This window comes from Nanorana parkeri, unplaced genomic scaffold (assembly GCF_000935625.1).
Source record: "Nanorana parkeri isolate BGI_ZX_2015 unplaced genomic scaffold, ASM93562v1 scaffold815, whole genome shotgun sequence".
NCBI lineage: Eukaryota > Metazoa > Chordata > Amphibia > Anura > Dicroglossidae > Nanorana > Nanorana parkeri.
In genome coordinates this window covers 46,089-64,147 of record NW_017307083.1, presented here as the reverse complement: position 1 = coordinate 64,147, position 18,059 = coordinate 46,089, and the positions used below count along the sequence as shown (strand labels likewise).

General features: G+C 42.9%; 2 protein-coding genes across 2 annotated transcripts in view; both read right to left on the bottom strand.

Moving 5' to 3' along the window:
• PANK4 (pantothenate kinase 4) overlaps window positions 1-1,323 on the bottom strand; it is a 44,723-nt gene extending 43,400 nt beyond the window's left edge. Inside the window, exon 1 of the mRNA XM_018565128.1 lies at window positions 1,169-1,323. Within this exon, the coding sequence (XP_018420630.1) occupies window positions 1,169-1,286 (118 nt within the window). The 5' untranslated portion in view covers window positions 1,287-1,323. The remainder of the gene's footprint in view (window positions 1-1,168) is intronic.
• Window positions 1,324-8,597: 7,274 nt separating this feature from the next.
• LOC108794136 (transcription factor HES-5-like) lies at window positions 8,598-9,626 on the bottom strand. Its single transcript, XM_018565127.1, has 3 exons — window positions 9,541-9,626; window positions 9,262-9,427; window positions 8,598-9,146 (listed from the first exon to the last, which is right to left on the bottom strand). The coding sequence occupies exons 1-3, from the start codon at window positions 9,592-9,594 to the stop codon at window positions 8,902-8,904; spliced, it is 465 nt and encodes a 154-aa protein (XP_018420629.1). The 5' UTR covers window positions 9,595-9,626; the 3' UTR covers window positions 8,598-8,901.
• Window positions 9,627-18,059: the final 8,433 nt, after the last annotated feature.

The window sequence follows — 18,059 nt, the reverse complement described above, 5'->3', positions numbered from 1 at the left end:
GAGCCACATGATCGTCCGTCGCCCCCTTTCATGCTTTGCCGGGCCACTGCTCGGATTAAAGGTCTGGTATAGAATTTTAGGAGGACCCCAGGTTTTTTTTTTTTTGAGTTTTAGTTTTTTGGGGTCCCCCATAAAATTCCTACCGGACCTAAAGTGACCATGGTGGGGGATAGGGCATGGAGATGCAACATAAAAATGACAGATCAATCTGAGGAAACAAATAAAATGGTCGTACAGGGATAAGTATAATGAATAGGTCTACTGAGCTCTTTGTGAAGCATAATGGTACCTTCAACTCCATAGAGCATTGATCGGCTTCTCTTGGATTTAGGGCTCATTTAGAACAGCAGCCATGCATTATGCTGTGTATAATGCACACCCGCTCGTGTGAGTTGTTAAGACACGATGCGATGTTGTTGCAATGCTTTGGTTTACATAATGACATTGCATTCAACACTATGCACAGCAAGGTGTCCCAATGCACCTGGGTGGTGTGCAGTGAGGAGCATGCACATTAGCAAGCACACCTGTATGACGTGAACAGTGAACACTGAGAACAATTGTATTCTATGTGCCCTTGCGGTGAGCCTGCTAGCCAACACGCCTAGCGTGAACAAGCTATAAAACATATCATTCCATTTCCATGGCCCTATCAGTATACAGACATCACTACGGGACCACAACCTCTGTGTGCATTAGACAACTGCTCTGACATTCGCTCTGGAAGGTAAAGCATTGTTGAATTACAGCTGCGCTGCCCCTAATCAGCTCCTCTACAACCCAGAGCTGTGATAACTGTTCCAGCAGGTTGTTTACTTTCTACTTCTAGTCCCTATAGGGCACCAGTGACGGCATGCTGGGAATTGGAGTCCCACGGTCGCGTCGCAGCCTATCCACTCCAGGTAACCTTGCCTCCACGTGAACTACGACTCCCAGAATGCCCCGCGCCCGAGACGACTTCGCGGATTTGTAGTTCCGCACCTTTCGCAAGTGACAGAGATGGAACGGAAGGGTGACTGCTGAGGACTACATTTCCCAGCAAGCTGTCCGGCTAAAGGCAACAGCGGGTTCGGAAAAGAACTTGTAATAACTGCCCGGGTGATGGCATTCGCTGCTGTGCGGGGTCAAGTCGCGGTGGTCACTGGGAGCCCTACCCGAGGTCGCCTACCTATGTCAATGGCGAAGCGCTTGGCGTTCTCCAGATTGCGGAATATCTCGTCGGGCGGCAGAGTGATGCTCTTGTCCATGCTGGTTCCACTCCTCCCTCTACCTCCGCTGGCCGCCATGTTCGATATCCAGCTCCGCTCTGCATGGAGTATGATAATGAGGGGGCGGGGCAGGGCTGGCTGCACATGGGGAGGGCATGTGCAGCAAGTGTGTACATCGCCTGCTGTATGCAGGCGATATTACTTTTTTTTTTTTTTAGAACCCTTTCGATGTTGACTCATTTTTACATGCATTTAAAAAAAATGCATGGATAGACTGGCCCCTAAATTCCATATTAATGTGTCCACCCCTGTGCTAAGGACTAGATATCCCTTTAAAAAAGTCATTGGGGTAATTTATCAAAACTGGAGGAGACAAAATTGAGAGCAGTTGCCCATGGCAACCAATCAGCTTTTCTCTTCTATTCAGATTTGCGTTGAAAAAGAGAGGAGCTGATTGGTTGCCATGGACAACTGCTCCAGATTCTGTTGCTCCAGTTTGCATAAAATCCCCCTCATTCTATTTTTGAATAAGTTTTCAGGTGATGAGAAGTATCTCATCACACAGTGTACATCACCTAGTGCAGGGGTAGACAACCTTGGCTCTCCAGCTGTGCTGAAACTACAAATCCCATCATGCTTCTGCCTCTGGGAGTTGTGCCTGTGGCTTGCTATGACAGCGGCAGATAGACAGGTCCGATCTCAGAAGCAAGTTGCTGGAAGACTGCTCAGGTACGCCCGCACTTTCCCACACATGGTGCTCTATATTGCTGGGATTTTTATTCCTCTATAGCTGATGGTACATTGTGCTGTACTGTATATTATACAGAGCAATGTACCATCAGCTATAGAGGAATACATTATACACTGTATGTATAATGTATTGCAGGGATTTGTTGTATTCCTATATAGCTGATGGTATTCTGCATTGCGCTGTATAGAGGACTACAAATCCCAGCAATAATACATTATACAGCACAATTCTTTCAATTTTACTCTTTTAATTTCACTACATTGCCCACCACACTTTTTTTTTTCTTTTTTACTTCCACCGCTCCAAGTTTGCTCCTGTGATGGACTACAATCGCAATACAAACTAGCAGTCCCATCAATGGAGCCGTTTTTTTAAACTTTAATATTAATTTTCTAACCGATTAATCGAACGTAATAATCGGCTAACTAATCGATTTTGAAAATAATCGTTAGCTGCAGCTCTACTTGCAATGCCTTATGGCATTTGTAGTTTCAGCACAGCTGGATAGCCAAGGTTGCCTACCCCTGACCTAGTACACAGTGATGGGAATTTATCAAAACTTTCAACGCTAAACTGAATAAATAGAAGAGAGAAGCTAATTGATCGCCATGCGCAGCTGCTCCAGATTGTGCCTACTCCAGTTTTGAGTAATTCTCCCCAGTGTTTAGTAGGAAGACATTGATTTTATAGTGGAATCGACTCTCTAGTTGTTCTGGGACTTTGGGTCTTAGTGGTCCTTAGTGAAACATAAATATAGGATAAATATAAATGGATATGTCATTATGAAGTACTGGGATTAAAACTTGGAAGGGAGGATAAATAAAGAAATAATTTTTGACTAGTGAGTTTACTTTAATAAAAAGTTTCATTTGTATCTACTACATAAAAAGAAAATCTATTTGGTCTTTATTAAAAAAAAAAAATGTTTATTTGTATATTCTGGTAAAGTGACACTAAACTCAGGAGTTAAAGGAGAACTATGGGGTTGGGCTTTTCCCCAAAGTTCTCCTAAGGGTAACGGGAGGACACGAACTAGCATCCTCCCGTCACCCTAAGCTCAGTATACCGCGAGCCACAGCTCGCCGCACTTGGAACGGATCCGACAATTATGTCTGGATCCACCCAGCTGCGTGAGTGACAGGTGGCTCTGCCTATCTTGAGGCAGAGCCAGCTGTACCCGCCCCTCCCCATCTGTTCCACCAGTCAGCGCTGGAGGATCGGACAGGGGAGGGGGGGAATCCTGTCACGGCTCTCTCACGGATAGTTAGAGAAGTGAGCGAGCGCCGGTATGTGTTCGCTCACTTCCCGATCTACTGAGCCGACCTGTGACAGTCTCATTGTCACAGGCCGGCTCAGATTATGAGGCTGAGTGAAAAGCACTCGCTTCATAATTCTCCTTTAAATATTAAAAATGCATTTAAGTACCCGAACTTTTAAAGTGCCGTTTCCCCCTTTGAGTAAAAATCACATCAGTATACAGCTCTGCGTACCGATATGAAATCATCTTACATTCATTAGGTAAACAAATATATTTTACTTTACTTACAATTTCTTTTTTTTCCACTTCCTGGTCCACTTCTGGCACAAATTTTGCAATCCTGCCCAAGCATTGCATCCTGGGAAGGTTACATCAGCAGAACATTGCTGGGAAGTCTCATCTGTAATCTCACAAGATCTCAGGAAAAGGCATTTTCCTCCCCTGAGATAATATGCATGGTCACATGTCCTAACCACGTGTGCCAGATTTCCCGGAAGTAAAAAGGAGATCCCTCCTCATGTATCACTTCCCCCTCCCTTTTAGATCGTAAGCCCTCAGGGGCAGGGCCCTCCTTCCCATCTTGTCTTGAATTGTATTGTGATTGTAATATCTTCCTTATATTGTAAAGCGCTGCGCAAACTGTTGGCGCTATATAAATCCTGTATAATAATAATCTAGTAATCTGCCCTTAGTAAACATGGCCACTGTGAGAAGACTGGGGAAGGAAAGAGAAATAAGGTATGTAAAGAATACAAAGCCGGCAATTATCTAGAAGTATGTGTTTGTAGCTTGTCATTACTAAACATTTCTGAGGCTCCATTCACACATTAGCGGTTACACGCGGAAACGCGCTAAACAAAAAATAATGATTTCCAATGTATGTTGTTCACACAATGCGAAAAAGTCCAAGCGCAATTTTCTGGGCAGATTCTGCGCTTACAAGCTGTAGTAATAGCCACACACGCACAGAATCCGCGTGCATCATCCTGTTTGTGCTACCGCTATGTGTGAATGGAGCTTGAAGGTGCATTGGTTATTATTTTGAAGATATGAGTAAAGTTCCTCTTTAACCAAAATATACCTTATTTGTGTATCACTCGGCTGTAGATCCTCAAATCCTCTCTGAATTGGTGCTGTCACTGTCCTTCCTTCTGGAGGGCGGCTACTTTTGTTCCACATGGCCCCCGTGCGTGTTGTAAAGTCGCCACCGCTCAAAGCTCACTCCTGTGATGGACTACAATCTTACGTTTAGTTTACTAATTTGTATTGAGATTGTGTAATGTTACACCACCTCAGAAGATTCTGTATCATCCAAGCATGTCTTTGAAAGAAGAATAGATAAGGATTAGAGGTGCACCGAAATGGACATTTTAAAAACGAAACCGAAATAAAAACAATTGTCAGACCGATACGAAAATGTTTTTTATTTCATCATAACATGAGGACATTGTATGTTTACTATATCCACAATCATGAATGAACAGGAAGTGATGGAGATTACTTCCCATTCATTCATAAATGAGGATACTGTACATATACCATGTCCTCAATTATCTACAAACACTCACTGATCGCTGAGTGTTTGTATCTTGCTCTCCTCTCTGACAGCTGTCACAGGAGGCTGATCGAGCGGTGTAGGAGAGCTCAGCCTCCTGTGATAGCGCAGCCTGTCTCCGCCCACACAACGCTGTGATAGGAGGCTGAGCAGTGTGGGAGGAGACGCCGGCCGCTCACAGTGCTCTCCTCCCGCAACGCTCGGTCGGCTGTCACAGCTTCTCTCCTCCCCGCTGGGACACAGAGCAGCGCCCAGCGGGGAGGAAAGAAAGCAGGGATGCGCCGATGTATCGGCAGGAAAATTGCACTTTCGGCATTATGCCAAAAGTGCCATTTTCGGCCGATATGTTTCGGTGGCCGATATATCGGTGCATCCCTAATAAGGATTTGTACTTCTATGAGAGGTACTTACCGTCCAGCAATAGCCATCATTGCAGTGGCTAAAGCCTTAATGGTAAGTACCAATAATATGGAGAGACCATTAGATGAGACCAGAATCCAGATGTCATCATTACTATGGAAGAAATTATAATTGCAGAGGATATCGTCAGGTAAGCAGCCATTGACGTTGTACATTCCTTGACACGGACCATGCTTTCTCATGTGACTGCTAAGCAAGCTTTATAGCTCAGACCTTGGATAGCAGATATCTCTCTTAAAAAAACTTGCTGCAAGATACCTTTTGAAGGTCAATCCCTTTTGGGTAATAAGCTAGATGAAGCTATCAGTAAAGCTGTGGGAGGAAATCTGGGCTTATCCCACAAGACTGAGAAGTCTAATAAACCCGGCTGAGCTTTATGGAGAAAGTGAAGTGGAAACTTCTGGTCTGCATACTGGTCTTAGGTCATTGGATCTTAGAAAGTAGGGAAGCCAGTGACACAGCATGACAATCAGGAAAGTAGCATTTTCAGGAGGAAAGGTCAGAAATGGCAGCCTACATGTTTCCTTTAAAACTAATAAGATCATATGGAGATGACCTTTAATAAGTCCCTTTAAAAGAATGTTTGTCAGTAGTATAATCTTTCCAAACTCGATTTAGGACTAAAAAGCAGACATCTAGGGGTCCCTACACATTTACCTTTAGTAAAGTCCCAGCAGGAATCCAAATGGACTTTAATCTGCAAATACTGACACTTCCTAAGAGTGTCATAGCTGGCCTGTCACCTTCCTTCTTCTACACCTTCTTATTGGTCAGTAAGGTGATCCATGATAGTGCTGAGCGGCGAATGGGCCAACATTCAACACTTCTAGGAACCTTATATAGTTGTATGTTAAGGGAAACAGAATTCTGGGGACTTTGGAAGGCTTTCATAATTCTGGGGACTTTGAAAGGCTTTCATGCATATGTACCTGCTTTTTAGTCCAAGATCCAATGTGCTTAAAGGAGAACTATGAGGGGAGTGCTTTTCACTCACCACATAGTTTTAGCCGACCTGTGACAACGAGACTGTCACAGGTCGACTCAGTAGATCGGGAGGTGAGCGAACACATGCCGGCGTTCGCTCACCTCTCGATCCTGTCACAGCTCTCTGCCGTGACAGGGGTGGGGCTGGATTCCCCCCTCTCCGATCCGCCAGCGCTGACTGGCGGAACGGACGGGGGAGGGGGCGGGTACAGCTGGCTCTGCCCCTAGATAGGCAGAGCCAGCTGTCAGTCACGCAGCTGGGTGGATCCCAGCACAATTGTCGGGATCCGCTTCAGCTGCGGCGTCTCAGTATACCGCGAGCAGCAGCTCACGGTATACTGCGGCGTCTCAGTATACCGCGAGCTAAAGCTCGCGGTATACTGAGCCTGGTGTGACGGGAGGAAGCTAGTTTGTGTCCTTCAGTTACCCTAAGCAGAACTATAGGGAAAAGCCTTAACCCCATAGTTCTCCTTTAAAGAGTCTGCATCCACGGATGTCAATGGTATCTGTGTGACAGTTGGAGATGCTTCTGAGATCATTCAGAATTCATTGATAGGTACATTTGACTTGCAGTTGAGCTCCTTCTGGCCTGCTTTGAGTGGGTTTTATGGGAATGCAAAACCCATATGAAGCGTTCAAAAGCCCAACTGTCTACCCAAGCCCTAATGTATATGTACAACCATTGTTTGTTTAGGTCAAGTCTTTATTTTTATACATGGGTCTGATAGAGAGATTTACCCTCAATAACTTACCCACTTACAGACAGAAAGTAATGTAAAATCTGAAACATGGACACGGACAAACATTTTTACTTCTGTCAATGTGGCTATTGGAAATTTTCCATTAGGCCCCTTTCACACGGTTCTGATCAGAAGGGGATCCTTGCACAGATCCCCTGCTGATCAGAACAGATGTCACCATTGTGACATCCATGGCTCTCTAGTTCTTTCCTACAGCTTGCTTTGAAGGAAAAAACAGGTAACCGGACCCATGTTGGTCTATGGGGAGTCGGATGTAAACAGACATGTGTCCGTTTACATCAGATGATCCCGATCTGGCACGATCAGGTCTGGCTAAATGGAACACTGTTCCGTTCGTTTTTCCGGACCTGGCCAGAGTCAGAGGTAACCGGATGTAAACGGACGCCCATCCATTTAGATCCGGCTGCCCATAGACTTACATCGGGCTTCTGATCCTGTCCGCCTGGAAAGCTGACAGACGGACCTGATTGGAATGCCCGTGTGAAAGGTGGCCTACTTCCCTTTTGGTGAAACTGTTGTCACTGAAACAGTAAGTGAGAACAAATCTGTTTATTAGACCCCCTGATAGCATTTAAAGCCTGACAGGAGTTCTAATCCTGTCCCACTCTATCCAAAACTAAAACATTTTTGCCAGACATACACTTTAAGTGCATTTTATTATTCTGGTAGACATTTTCCTCTCTTTGTTGGATAACCATATTACTTCAGGATCACCCATGAAACCCTTGTTGCCCTGAACCACGGACACTGTTAAAGTTGACCACACATAGCATTTATAAATTATAATAAAGCAGACCAGAAGTCAGGGATTTCAGTTTAGGGAATATTTTTTATTCTGCTTTAAATATTCCTTGAGTTTCTTAGACTGTTTCAGTCACAGTGTCCGTGTATATAACACACAACAATATCCTTTAAGAATGAGAAATACAATGTAACACATGAAACTGCATCTGCAGCTACAATACAAAAAAAATATTTTTTACAAAACCTTTTTATACTCGAAAGCATCTTTTCAAAAGACATAATATTCAGATCATATCACAGAACATTCTGCATTTAAACACATCAGTGCTATTACAAAGACTTGCCTTCTGTATCCTGGAAGACATTACAGTTAATACATATCAACTTTATAAAAGTTACATTTAGGAGACAAGTACACTCTGCCTTCTTTTACTGTTGTGAACCTACAACTTCCTCCAGGCTGACTGGTCCTTGTAGTTCCACAAGAGCTGCAGGTGCAAGCTTGCTCCATACTAAGTTAGGAGATCATTCTGTAGACTAAACTCAATATTCTACAGAATGAAGTCCTTAGATTCCAATAGCACTGCTATTTACTTGGGTATTTCTTGAGGAAATATAGGTTAAAGCATTTGCATACAAATGCATTGAGAACATATGATAAAAGTAATGTACAATACTTTTTTTCCCATTAGGACTACTACAAATAAGGTCAAATATCTACAAATATTATAGAAAATTAGACTCTTGTTCACCGTCAACTTAACTTCTTAGAAGTTACACATTTATAATGGAGAAGATTGAGCAGATGTTGCTTCCTGTTGCTGTAGAACAATACTCTGATATATCACGTTAATATACAGCCCTCCATTAAACAAACCACATATACAAATATTATAGAACCTCAGTACACAGTACAGAGACATCAAATGATACGCATTATCACAAATGATACACATTAGAAAGACCTTGCAAAGGTTCACATCTCTGAGTCCTTTTTAAGTTACAGAGATATTTCTCTCTTGAAGGAGAGATGTTAAACTGTAATCCCAAAGAATAACCTGATGCTTTTCAGTCTTTGCTGCTGTTGAGTCTTTGTTGCTGTATCCAAGCATACTCATGAAAAATGAACACGGTTCCATACCGACAGAGGTCCACGTGACTTATTTCAAGCCATATCTGTCCCTCTTTGGTTGTACAGTCCTCTAACTTGGCAGACAACATCACCAAGGCCTCCATATCTTGGCCAGGCTGCTTGCTACTGTGGCTTGCTTTGAATCGCTGGAACTTGCAAGATAAGGTATGGCAGGAACCTTCTGAGGCACGGTCAAGTGGTTCAGCAACTTCTTCTGCGCCTCTCCACTTTCCGGATAATGGCACAAGAACTGCAATGCTTCTGTAACACACCAGGAATATCCTTGGTTGTAATCCTGCTGTAAGCGTTCCACACTGATTGTTTGGGGTTGAGCTAGAATAATAAGAATACATTCCATTAGACCTATGTTCAAAAAGTTTCACTCAAAAGCATCATCATCATCAAATGAAACATCATATGAAGGACCTATAGAAAGACTGAAACTTACTTTTTTGTTGTTGCAAGTAGCTGACTGCCATCTCCAGTATATCAGCTTTCTCTAGCTTGACATTGGGTTGCTGTTTATGGAACTCCTTTTCCAGGAGACTCTTCAGCTGTTCGATGCTGCTGTTGATCCGGTCTCTACGCATCTTCTCCACAATGGGTTTTCTCAGCTAGGAAAATAAATAAGAAAAATACATTAATCAATCATTCTCAGTGTATTTTAGTACAACAGAAAAAAATACAAGAACAGGCACAAGGATGGTTTATCAGAAATGGAACTTACTTTGTTTTTTTCCTTTGGGGAAAGGTTATCCATAGATACGCTTGTAGGAGCCATGGTCCAAAGTGTATCAGGAGCTGTGGCTGCTCTGATGCTGAGCCAGGGGCGATCTGAGATGTTCAGCCAGTCCTCTCCTATTTATACCCCCCAGCTTGCATACAAATGCCTGAGTCCCAAACTTGTCAGACTTTCCCACACTCGTATAGCCAATACATGCATTCAGCTGCACAATAGGAGAGGCATCTATTACAGCATGGTAAATTGACTGTGAATTGCCTGAGGATAATACCATGCTCCCAGTGGAGCAGGTGGAGAGTGTGCTAGACAATAGAGACAAGCTTTAGAATGAGGTGGGAGAATGTGGGAAAGAGCTTCCCATCACTGTAATCAAACCAATTCCCAATGAGAACATGGATACGGCAGCATGCTGCTCTTTTTGAAGTGTGCCTGTCACACACGTACATCGAAACCAGATGTTGTAGACCTGGGCGCACATCTTGGTTTATCATCCTGTGATTAGTTTATAAATCTAATTGCAAATGTCTTCAATTAAGAATTGTTGCCCAGAGCCACAAATCAGTTGGATCGGTGAAGTAAGAACCCAAATTAGTTGCTCAAGATTACTGCTCAGTTCTTAAAGTAGTAAACCCTATTCTTTTTTATATGAAATAAATCACCTATACCAAGGAAACCTACCACATCAACTATTTCTAGTTTATATATACCCAATCACTTAACCTTTTCGTTAGCTGCTCCTTATGAATCTATGCTGCTAACTCAACATCTGGGTAGGGAGAAGGGAGAGCGCAGGAAGCACGCACTGTAGAGATCACATGACTGCTCACATCAGATCCTTTTTAGCACTGCGTATACGCTACCCATCCATGACGCGCCCCCATCATCTTTATATCATGCTTACCCCTTGGTTTGTCTCTCATCCCAAGCGCCACAATAGTAAGGCACATGTGCGCAAGGTCACGAGTTGAACGCATGCAAGGGTGTCTCCATGGGACCACTCAAGGCACAGGAGACACCCAAGAACAGGAAAGCGGGGGCAGCAATCATGGGACTGGCAAGAGTGGCTATAAAGGCAATCTTGAAAATAAAAAGAGGGAGTAAACACATAAAATGTCAAACAAAAAATGAGTGTCTAGTACACATTGCAGAAAGCCTGCTCAGTTATGTTATATACAAACACAAAATGTGGAAAGGTTGAAAAGCTTATAACTCTAAAAATTTCTAATGTAACCGTGCAAGATCAGAGTCCATAATAATAAAACATTTATAGCCACAATTATGAGGCTTTTGATTAGAATATCTGCCAATATAGACTTTAATGTTCACCACCGTTCCTGCAGAACACAACCCCAGCTGCCTGTAGGTTCTGGAGCTTTGCTAAATTACAGTACCTTCTAAGGGCTCATGCACACGAGCGGCTTAGCCCATATAACTTAAATTCCCCCATCAGGGGGCACAGGTGCTGCGTACAACTTTCCATAGAAGTCGATGGCTGTACGTGGGTACGCCAGTATTTGAATACAGTCATTTGCTGTATGCATACAGACATACATACCTGGAGACAGAGATGTACATCTGTTTGCATACGTGGATATCAGCCGGTACTTGCATATAGCTGTGTATGCGTACAACTGTTGACTTCTATAGGAGGCTGTATGCAGCACCTGTGGCTCCTGATGGACAGCATCATTCAACCCACTTACTTTCAATCCAGGTCGACTGTAACCGGGCAGTAAGGAGAGTCAGCACAGTGATGAGCTCATCTCTCGGTCAATCTGCTCTCTCCTTCTTTCAGAATGCTTCTTGTCATCACATAAAGTTATTGACTTCTTGTACTGCTTCTTCCTCTCACACTGCAGCCCTGCTGTACAGGTACTTACACTGTTTGCATTTAAAGAATATATTTAATGCCGAGCTGCATTCATTTGTGTCCTTTATATCTGCCTGGAGTTCAGGTTTAATGGGACAGAGAGAGCAAACAGAAATTCTAACCCTTCTTTATCCAAAACAGACACAAAAAACTTAGCTGGAGTTGTATTTTACTGGCTGCTCTCCAATGATGTCTTCTTTGAATATTTGCAGACTGTCAGTGTGCAGAGGAAGTACAAATGTGAAGTACAAATGTGACTTGAGCTGTCAGTGTATTTACATGCTTGTCTGCATATTTGTCTTTTTGCATAATCTATAGCTTTCTTCCTTGCCGGCCTTTTGTAGATCATAATGGGTAGCAGAAAAGAAACCAACCCCGAATGACAACAGCTAATGTGGAATATTAAATGGAAAGCTGGAGATGTCCATGTTTAGGCCGGGTTCACACTTGTCCAGTGTGTAAATATGCATTGCGTCAATTCATTCATTTTGAATGGGCTACCAATACACCCCGGACTGTCCAAAACCGCACCTGACTCCTTTTTTGGGAACGCAATGCAAGGCAATGAAAGCACTGCATAAAAAATGGACGGCTGTGCAATGCAACAATGCACATAAGGGGATAGTGTGAACCCAGCCATAAGGAACGCCAAAGAGTCATCACAGCACTGACTCACTCCTAAACAGCTTAGTCTGTGGATACTATTAGACAAAAAGTCTCTTTTAGACAAACTGGACATATTACATATACATACATATACATATTAGTATCACCGATGTGACATCCATATCCGGCCAGTTTTTCCTCTATCTTGCGGTGCAAGAAAGAACTAACACTGCCGGAGCCCATGTCGGTCAATGGGGAGTTGGATGTAAACAGACGTGTGTGCGTTTAATCAGATTTCCCCCCGAACAATATTCAGTTTTTTGGGACGTGGTCGGAGTCAGGGGTCACCAGAAGTAAACGGATGGGCGGAAGGACGGATAGACTAGCACTGGCGATCCGGTCCGCCCATGTGAAAGGGGCCTTAAAGGAGAACTATGAGGTGAGTGCTTTTCACTCATCTCATAGTTCTAGCCGACCTGTGACAATGAGACTGTCACAGGTCGGTTTAGTAGGTCGGGAGGTGAGCAAACACATACCGGGTTCGCTCGCCTCTCGATCCTGTCACGGCTCTCTGCTGTGACAGGGGGAGGGGCTGGATTCCCCTCTCCCCGCTCCGATCTGCCAGCGCTGACTGGCGGAACGGACGGGGGAAGGGGCGGGTACAGCTGGCTCTGCCTCTAGATAGGCAGAGCCAGCTGTCACTCACGCAGCTGGGGGGATCCCGTCATCTAAGTCGGGATCCGCTCCGGCGTCTCAGTATACCGCGAGCTGTAGCTCGCGGTATACTGAGCTTAGGGTAACGGGAGGATGCTAGTTTGTGTCCTCCCGTTACCCTAAGGAGAACTATGGAGAAAAACACTGACCCCATAGTTCTCCTTTAAGGCCATGTCACCAGCACGAGAATTCCAGATTAGTGCAAATCCATTGATTGACAGATGTCACTCAAATGACAAGCGCTTTTGGGGCCTCTCTGAGCCTGATGAAGGGGACTCTGCGCGGCCCCGATACCGATTGTCATTTGAGTGATATTTATCAATAAATGGCTTTGCACTCATCTGGAATTCTCATGCTGGTGTGCAGGTGACATCTTGATTCAAGTTCTACTATTTGCGGTGCCATCCGTAGTCATTATGAGCACCCGGTTACTTTGGGATATCTGGTAAGGAGTGCTGCAAGACATATGGACACTGTTCTTAGGGCCATGTCAGACTAGCAATTTATTTGCAGCAATATTTCTTTTTATGCAGTATCTTGCTGAAGAAATAATTTTTTTATGGAATTGCAAATTCAGTAATTTTACAGCATTTTGTGGCTCAGTGATTTAGCATTGAATTGAATTTGAGCAGCGTTTCATGTCAGCAACAAGGCTGCCAGGTATAATGGCTGTACATTCACCCCTATGGCTTTGCTAAGTATCACTGAAGGAGAGCACACCCACCCAATGTAAAATGTAACAGGGACAAATTGATTCTTAATGACAGATCGCTGCTAATTGCTGGCATTAGTGATGAATCACTGCTCTAAAATCACCTGTCTGACATGGCCCTTATTGTACAGTCTGGGTGCAAATGCCTTTAGACCAAAAACTATGTTGTGTAAGGGCGTATACCAAGGGTAAGCAAAGTCTTGCCATCCAGGTGGTGAAACTACAAATCCCATCATAATTCTGCCTTTAGGAGTCATGTCTGTGTCTGTCAGCATCTTGCAATGCCTAATGGGATTTGTAGTTGCACTTCACCTGGAGGGCCGGAGTTTGCCTACCACCTGGTCTATACAATCCTCTCAATCCATATCTAGTCAGGTAGGACCTTTTACTACACAGGCAATTTTAAATCTATTAGAGATTGCACAATGGGTTCGTAATGTGCATAGCCAACTTTAGGGAGTTGTTTAGGGAGTTAGGTTGTAACATTTGTGTCCAGCTTAATGATGCTTGGAAACAGACACCTGCCATCCAATGCTTGGATGCAGGATCAGATATCGGGCTGCGTGTGTGAATGCAATACGGATGATTTACTTAAAGGAGAACTGTCACAGGTCGGCTCAGTAGATCGGGAGGTGAGCGAACACATACCGGCGTTTGCTCACCTCTCGATCCTGTCACAGCTCTCTGCCGTGACAGGGGAGGGTCTGGATTCCCCCCTCCCCGCTCTGATCCGCCAGCGCTGACTGGCAGAACGGCCAGGGGAGGGGGCGGGTACAGCTGGCTCTGCCTCTAGATAGGCAGAGCCAGCTGTCACTCACGCAGCTGGGCGGATCCAGACATAATTGTCGGGATCCGCTTCAGCTGCGGCGTCTCAGTATACCGCTGATTTCCATCATCCAATCATATGCAAGCAAAAATAATGTTTTTTTTTAATATTCCTTGCATGTGGTTGGGTATTCTTTGCAAAGTATAATTTCACCAAATTCACCAAGCTAAGGGAAATTTCCCCTGCAATGTGCAAATTTCCATATCTGCCTGACTAAATACAATCCCAATCTCTTCAAGCTGGCATTTTCAAAAAAAGAAGCATACTGATCAGGTTGGAAAATTGTGTACGGTATATTATTGTTCTTCCTCTTTGTGCAGATATAATTAATGGTGCCACCCGTGGTATCCATGTGTAGCATCTAACCACCATTGTTTCCTAAGTTGCAGCTACCATTGACATTTTTCCATCACCTGTTTATGTTCCTAAATATGGTAAAAGTGACCTTCAACCTGAACTAAAAAATGCTGTTTAATCCACAAAATTATCTCAGACAACTCATTTATTTCCATTTCCAACTAAAATTCTGGGTAAAAATGACCTTTGGAAATCAAACACACAATGTGGGAACTGCAAACCACCAACAGATAGACTGGTCTTTAATGTGAGATCCCTATGAGCCTACGCTAATTTGCATTACCATGGAACATCAAACAGGCCCTTGTACTTTCTAACAATGTGGCGTTAATAAGCTTCCCAACACTCGAGTACATCCAAACTTCATATGACATGCTTGGCACTGGAGTGTGATTACAAGCACCTTAACATTCATTAGATAACAGTTATGTCTGAGTTTCAGTTCCCACGCACTCTGAAAACATCTTATGAGCCGCCAAGTGCGTGAACTAATTTCTAGACATTAGATCTTCATTTTGGCCACAACCTTTATTAGTTATGCCAGTTTATGGTATAAAGTGAGGGTTATACCATGCTTTCACATACACATTCTTGAAGAAAACATCAAGGTGGTCTATTGGTCTTTTAAATCAGTTACTCAGATGTCTGCAAAGCTACAGCTAACTGCAATTTAATAGCATTAGATCAAAGAACTAAAGTACTATCACTGTGGTATCTAACGTGCCAACTATTAGCTGGCGCATGTGGCATTTCTGGCTCCTGGCTCATCCAAGCAGTCATTATATTTTAAAAAATGCATTAGCCTGTGTTTCTATAATTAAGGCACGGCTTTTGCTTTGCTCTGTTCGTGGCTTGGCACAGGTGTAAAGTTTCCAGATTATTCAGATGTATCCATACACATGCATACCCAAATCAATTGCAGATCAAGCTGCCCAACAACCCACCCGAATTCAGCTGGACACTCTAATGTTACCCATATATAATTAAGTTGTTTTCTGTTGGATAGTAAAAATGAATCCACAGACAGACTCACTCGTCAGCACTTGGCCCACTGACAGCAATTGTGTTATTCTGTTTTGCCAACACTTAATAGAACAAGTAGACAACCAACAATCATGGAAAAAGAAGTTATGGGGGTAAGTTCTAATTGGCTTGCTTCATTTTGTAAAGCGTTCTTTGTATTTCCTAATACAGATATGTTCAGCCTAAAATGTGCAAATAAATATTTTTCTGTATCATGATGCAATGTGTAGTTTGTAAAAATTTTAATGTAACCAACTTGTTCGTAACATCAATTTTTTATACCTACTTTTTTTTTTCTAAACTGTATAATTATTTTTTTTCTTTAATTATCACTTAATATCTTCTTAATTTTCTTTGATGGCCTTCTGTATTTCAGACAATAAGATTTGTTTAGTGCATTGAAGACCTTGCAAAGAGGTGTGGGCAAAAAGGACAAAATGTGCTCATCCTGATTTAAACTGTTTTCCTAGGATGCCCAAGTAAGAAAAATGATAATTGTGTGACGGGTACACAATGATGCTGTCAGGACAGAATGGCGGTAAGGAAAAAAGGGACCTTTTCAGAATTTCCCTATTCTTTAACGGTACTTAAACCCAAACCTTTTCACCTCTCTTCCAGCTCATTCTAGTGTCAAGGGGCATTGCATTCCCAGGTCTTAGATGGCTGTGACAATACTGAAGGATCAATGTATTCCTTGGGAAAAGTGAGATCCAGATGGCCTATGGGGACAAGAATTGCTGGTGGACACAATAGCAAGTTAAACATCATCAGTAATTTGCTTCTTGTTCGACACACTTCTTTTGTCCTCTATTCTGAAAGTTACAAATAGACGGAAAACTGTGGGGGACTCTGAGAAAATTCACATCCCATTCAAGGCTGCAGTTTCTCAGAGTATGGGCGGCCAATGACTAACAACTTGCAGCCAAGCTCAACTGGAACTGAGTGAAGCCCAATTAACAATGATCATTGATGTTGAGAGAACTGTGGAACTGAAGATGAAGGAAGAAGCAGAAGTAAAGCTAGGCCTCCAAATGGTGCTTAACACCTCCATAAAATCTGCTATGGCCGAAGGACAGAACTGTATGTGTCATATAAATAATCTAGGCACATGTCTAGGGCACCAGTGTTCACATAGAGGTGTTTTATGGTGTGCTTTTTTTAAAACTACCATTACAGACTGACCTTCCTAGAAAGAAATACTTCAATAAAAAAAGAGATACTTCAATAAAAAAAGAGAAAAGGAAGAGATAATTGTTGGATAGAGCAGTGTTGTCATCCGAGATTCAATCAGTTACAAAGTTAAAACCTACATTTTTACCTAAAGCCATTGCTTCCTTAGTTTTGTATACAGTTCCATCTGTGATTGTTGGGGAGATTTTTCCTTCACTTTCTACCCTGGAAACAGGAAATGAGAAATATCTCTCCAAAGTGAGGGAAATCCTCTTCTTAATGAGTTACCACTAGAACAGGTTTCCCCATTGAAAGATTTCCCGTCATATTCTGTTCCTGTGACAACTCAAACATTTTAAGTTCCATTTCATTCTCTGTGCTAGAGACAATGGTACCAGGACCAGTAATGAGACTGAATAAGTAATAGGAGTCCCCATTTGAACACTTCCCCCATCATCTTCTATTTTGGTAAAAACTGTAATATTTTGGATTCCCCATCACTTTCCACATCACTGTTTGGATATAGATTCCCCATCACTTGCTGTCCCATCCACAATGGTCACCAGGACAAATAAAGGGGGTGAGTCTTCCCCGTGGGGACACAGACATCAATAGTGGGTTCTACCCCCTCCCCACTCTATCCTAAAATGGAGAAAAATTGAAAAGTGGAATGGACAAGTGGTTGGTACTCATTTCTTGTAGTATTGCATTATAGGTTTGACTCTTGATGTGTTTGTAATATGAGCTTCAGCTATTCAGCTCTGTAAACAACACTGCAATGCAGTTTAGGATAGCCAAGTAATAATATGAAAAGAAGCCTGGTGCCCCACCTGCATGCTAGAAAACAGAAAATGTGAAATATTCAGATAGAATATTTATTTTTAAAGGGCAAGTTTATTTTCTGAGTTAAAAAAGAAATACCCCTCAACTCTCTGTACCTTTTTTTGTATAAGAAAGAAAACATTAATCACCTTCCGGCACAGAAGCCGCTGCACTCCACTCTGGAAGTAAGCAATCAAGTTCCCATATAAATACATTGGGGGGAATTTATCAAAACTGGAGCAGACACAATCAGGAGCAGCTGTGTATGGCAACCAATCAGCTTCTCTCTCTCATTTTTAAAGCTTAACTGAACAAACTGAAGAGAGATGCTGACTGGTTACTATACACAATTGCTTGTTTTTATAAATTCCTCCCAATGTCTGGAGATCTACTAGTCAACCTAT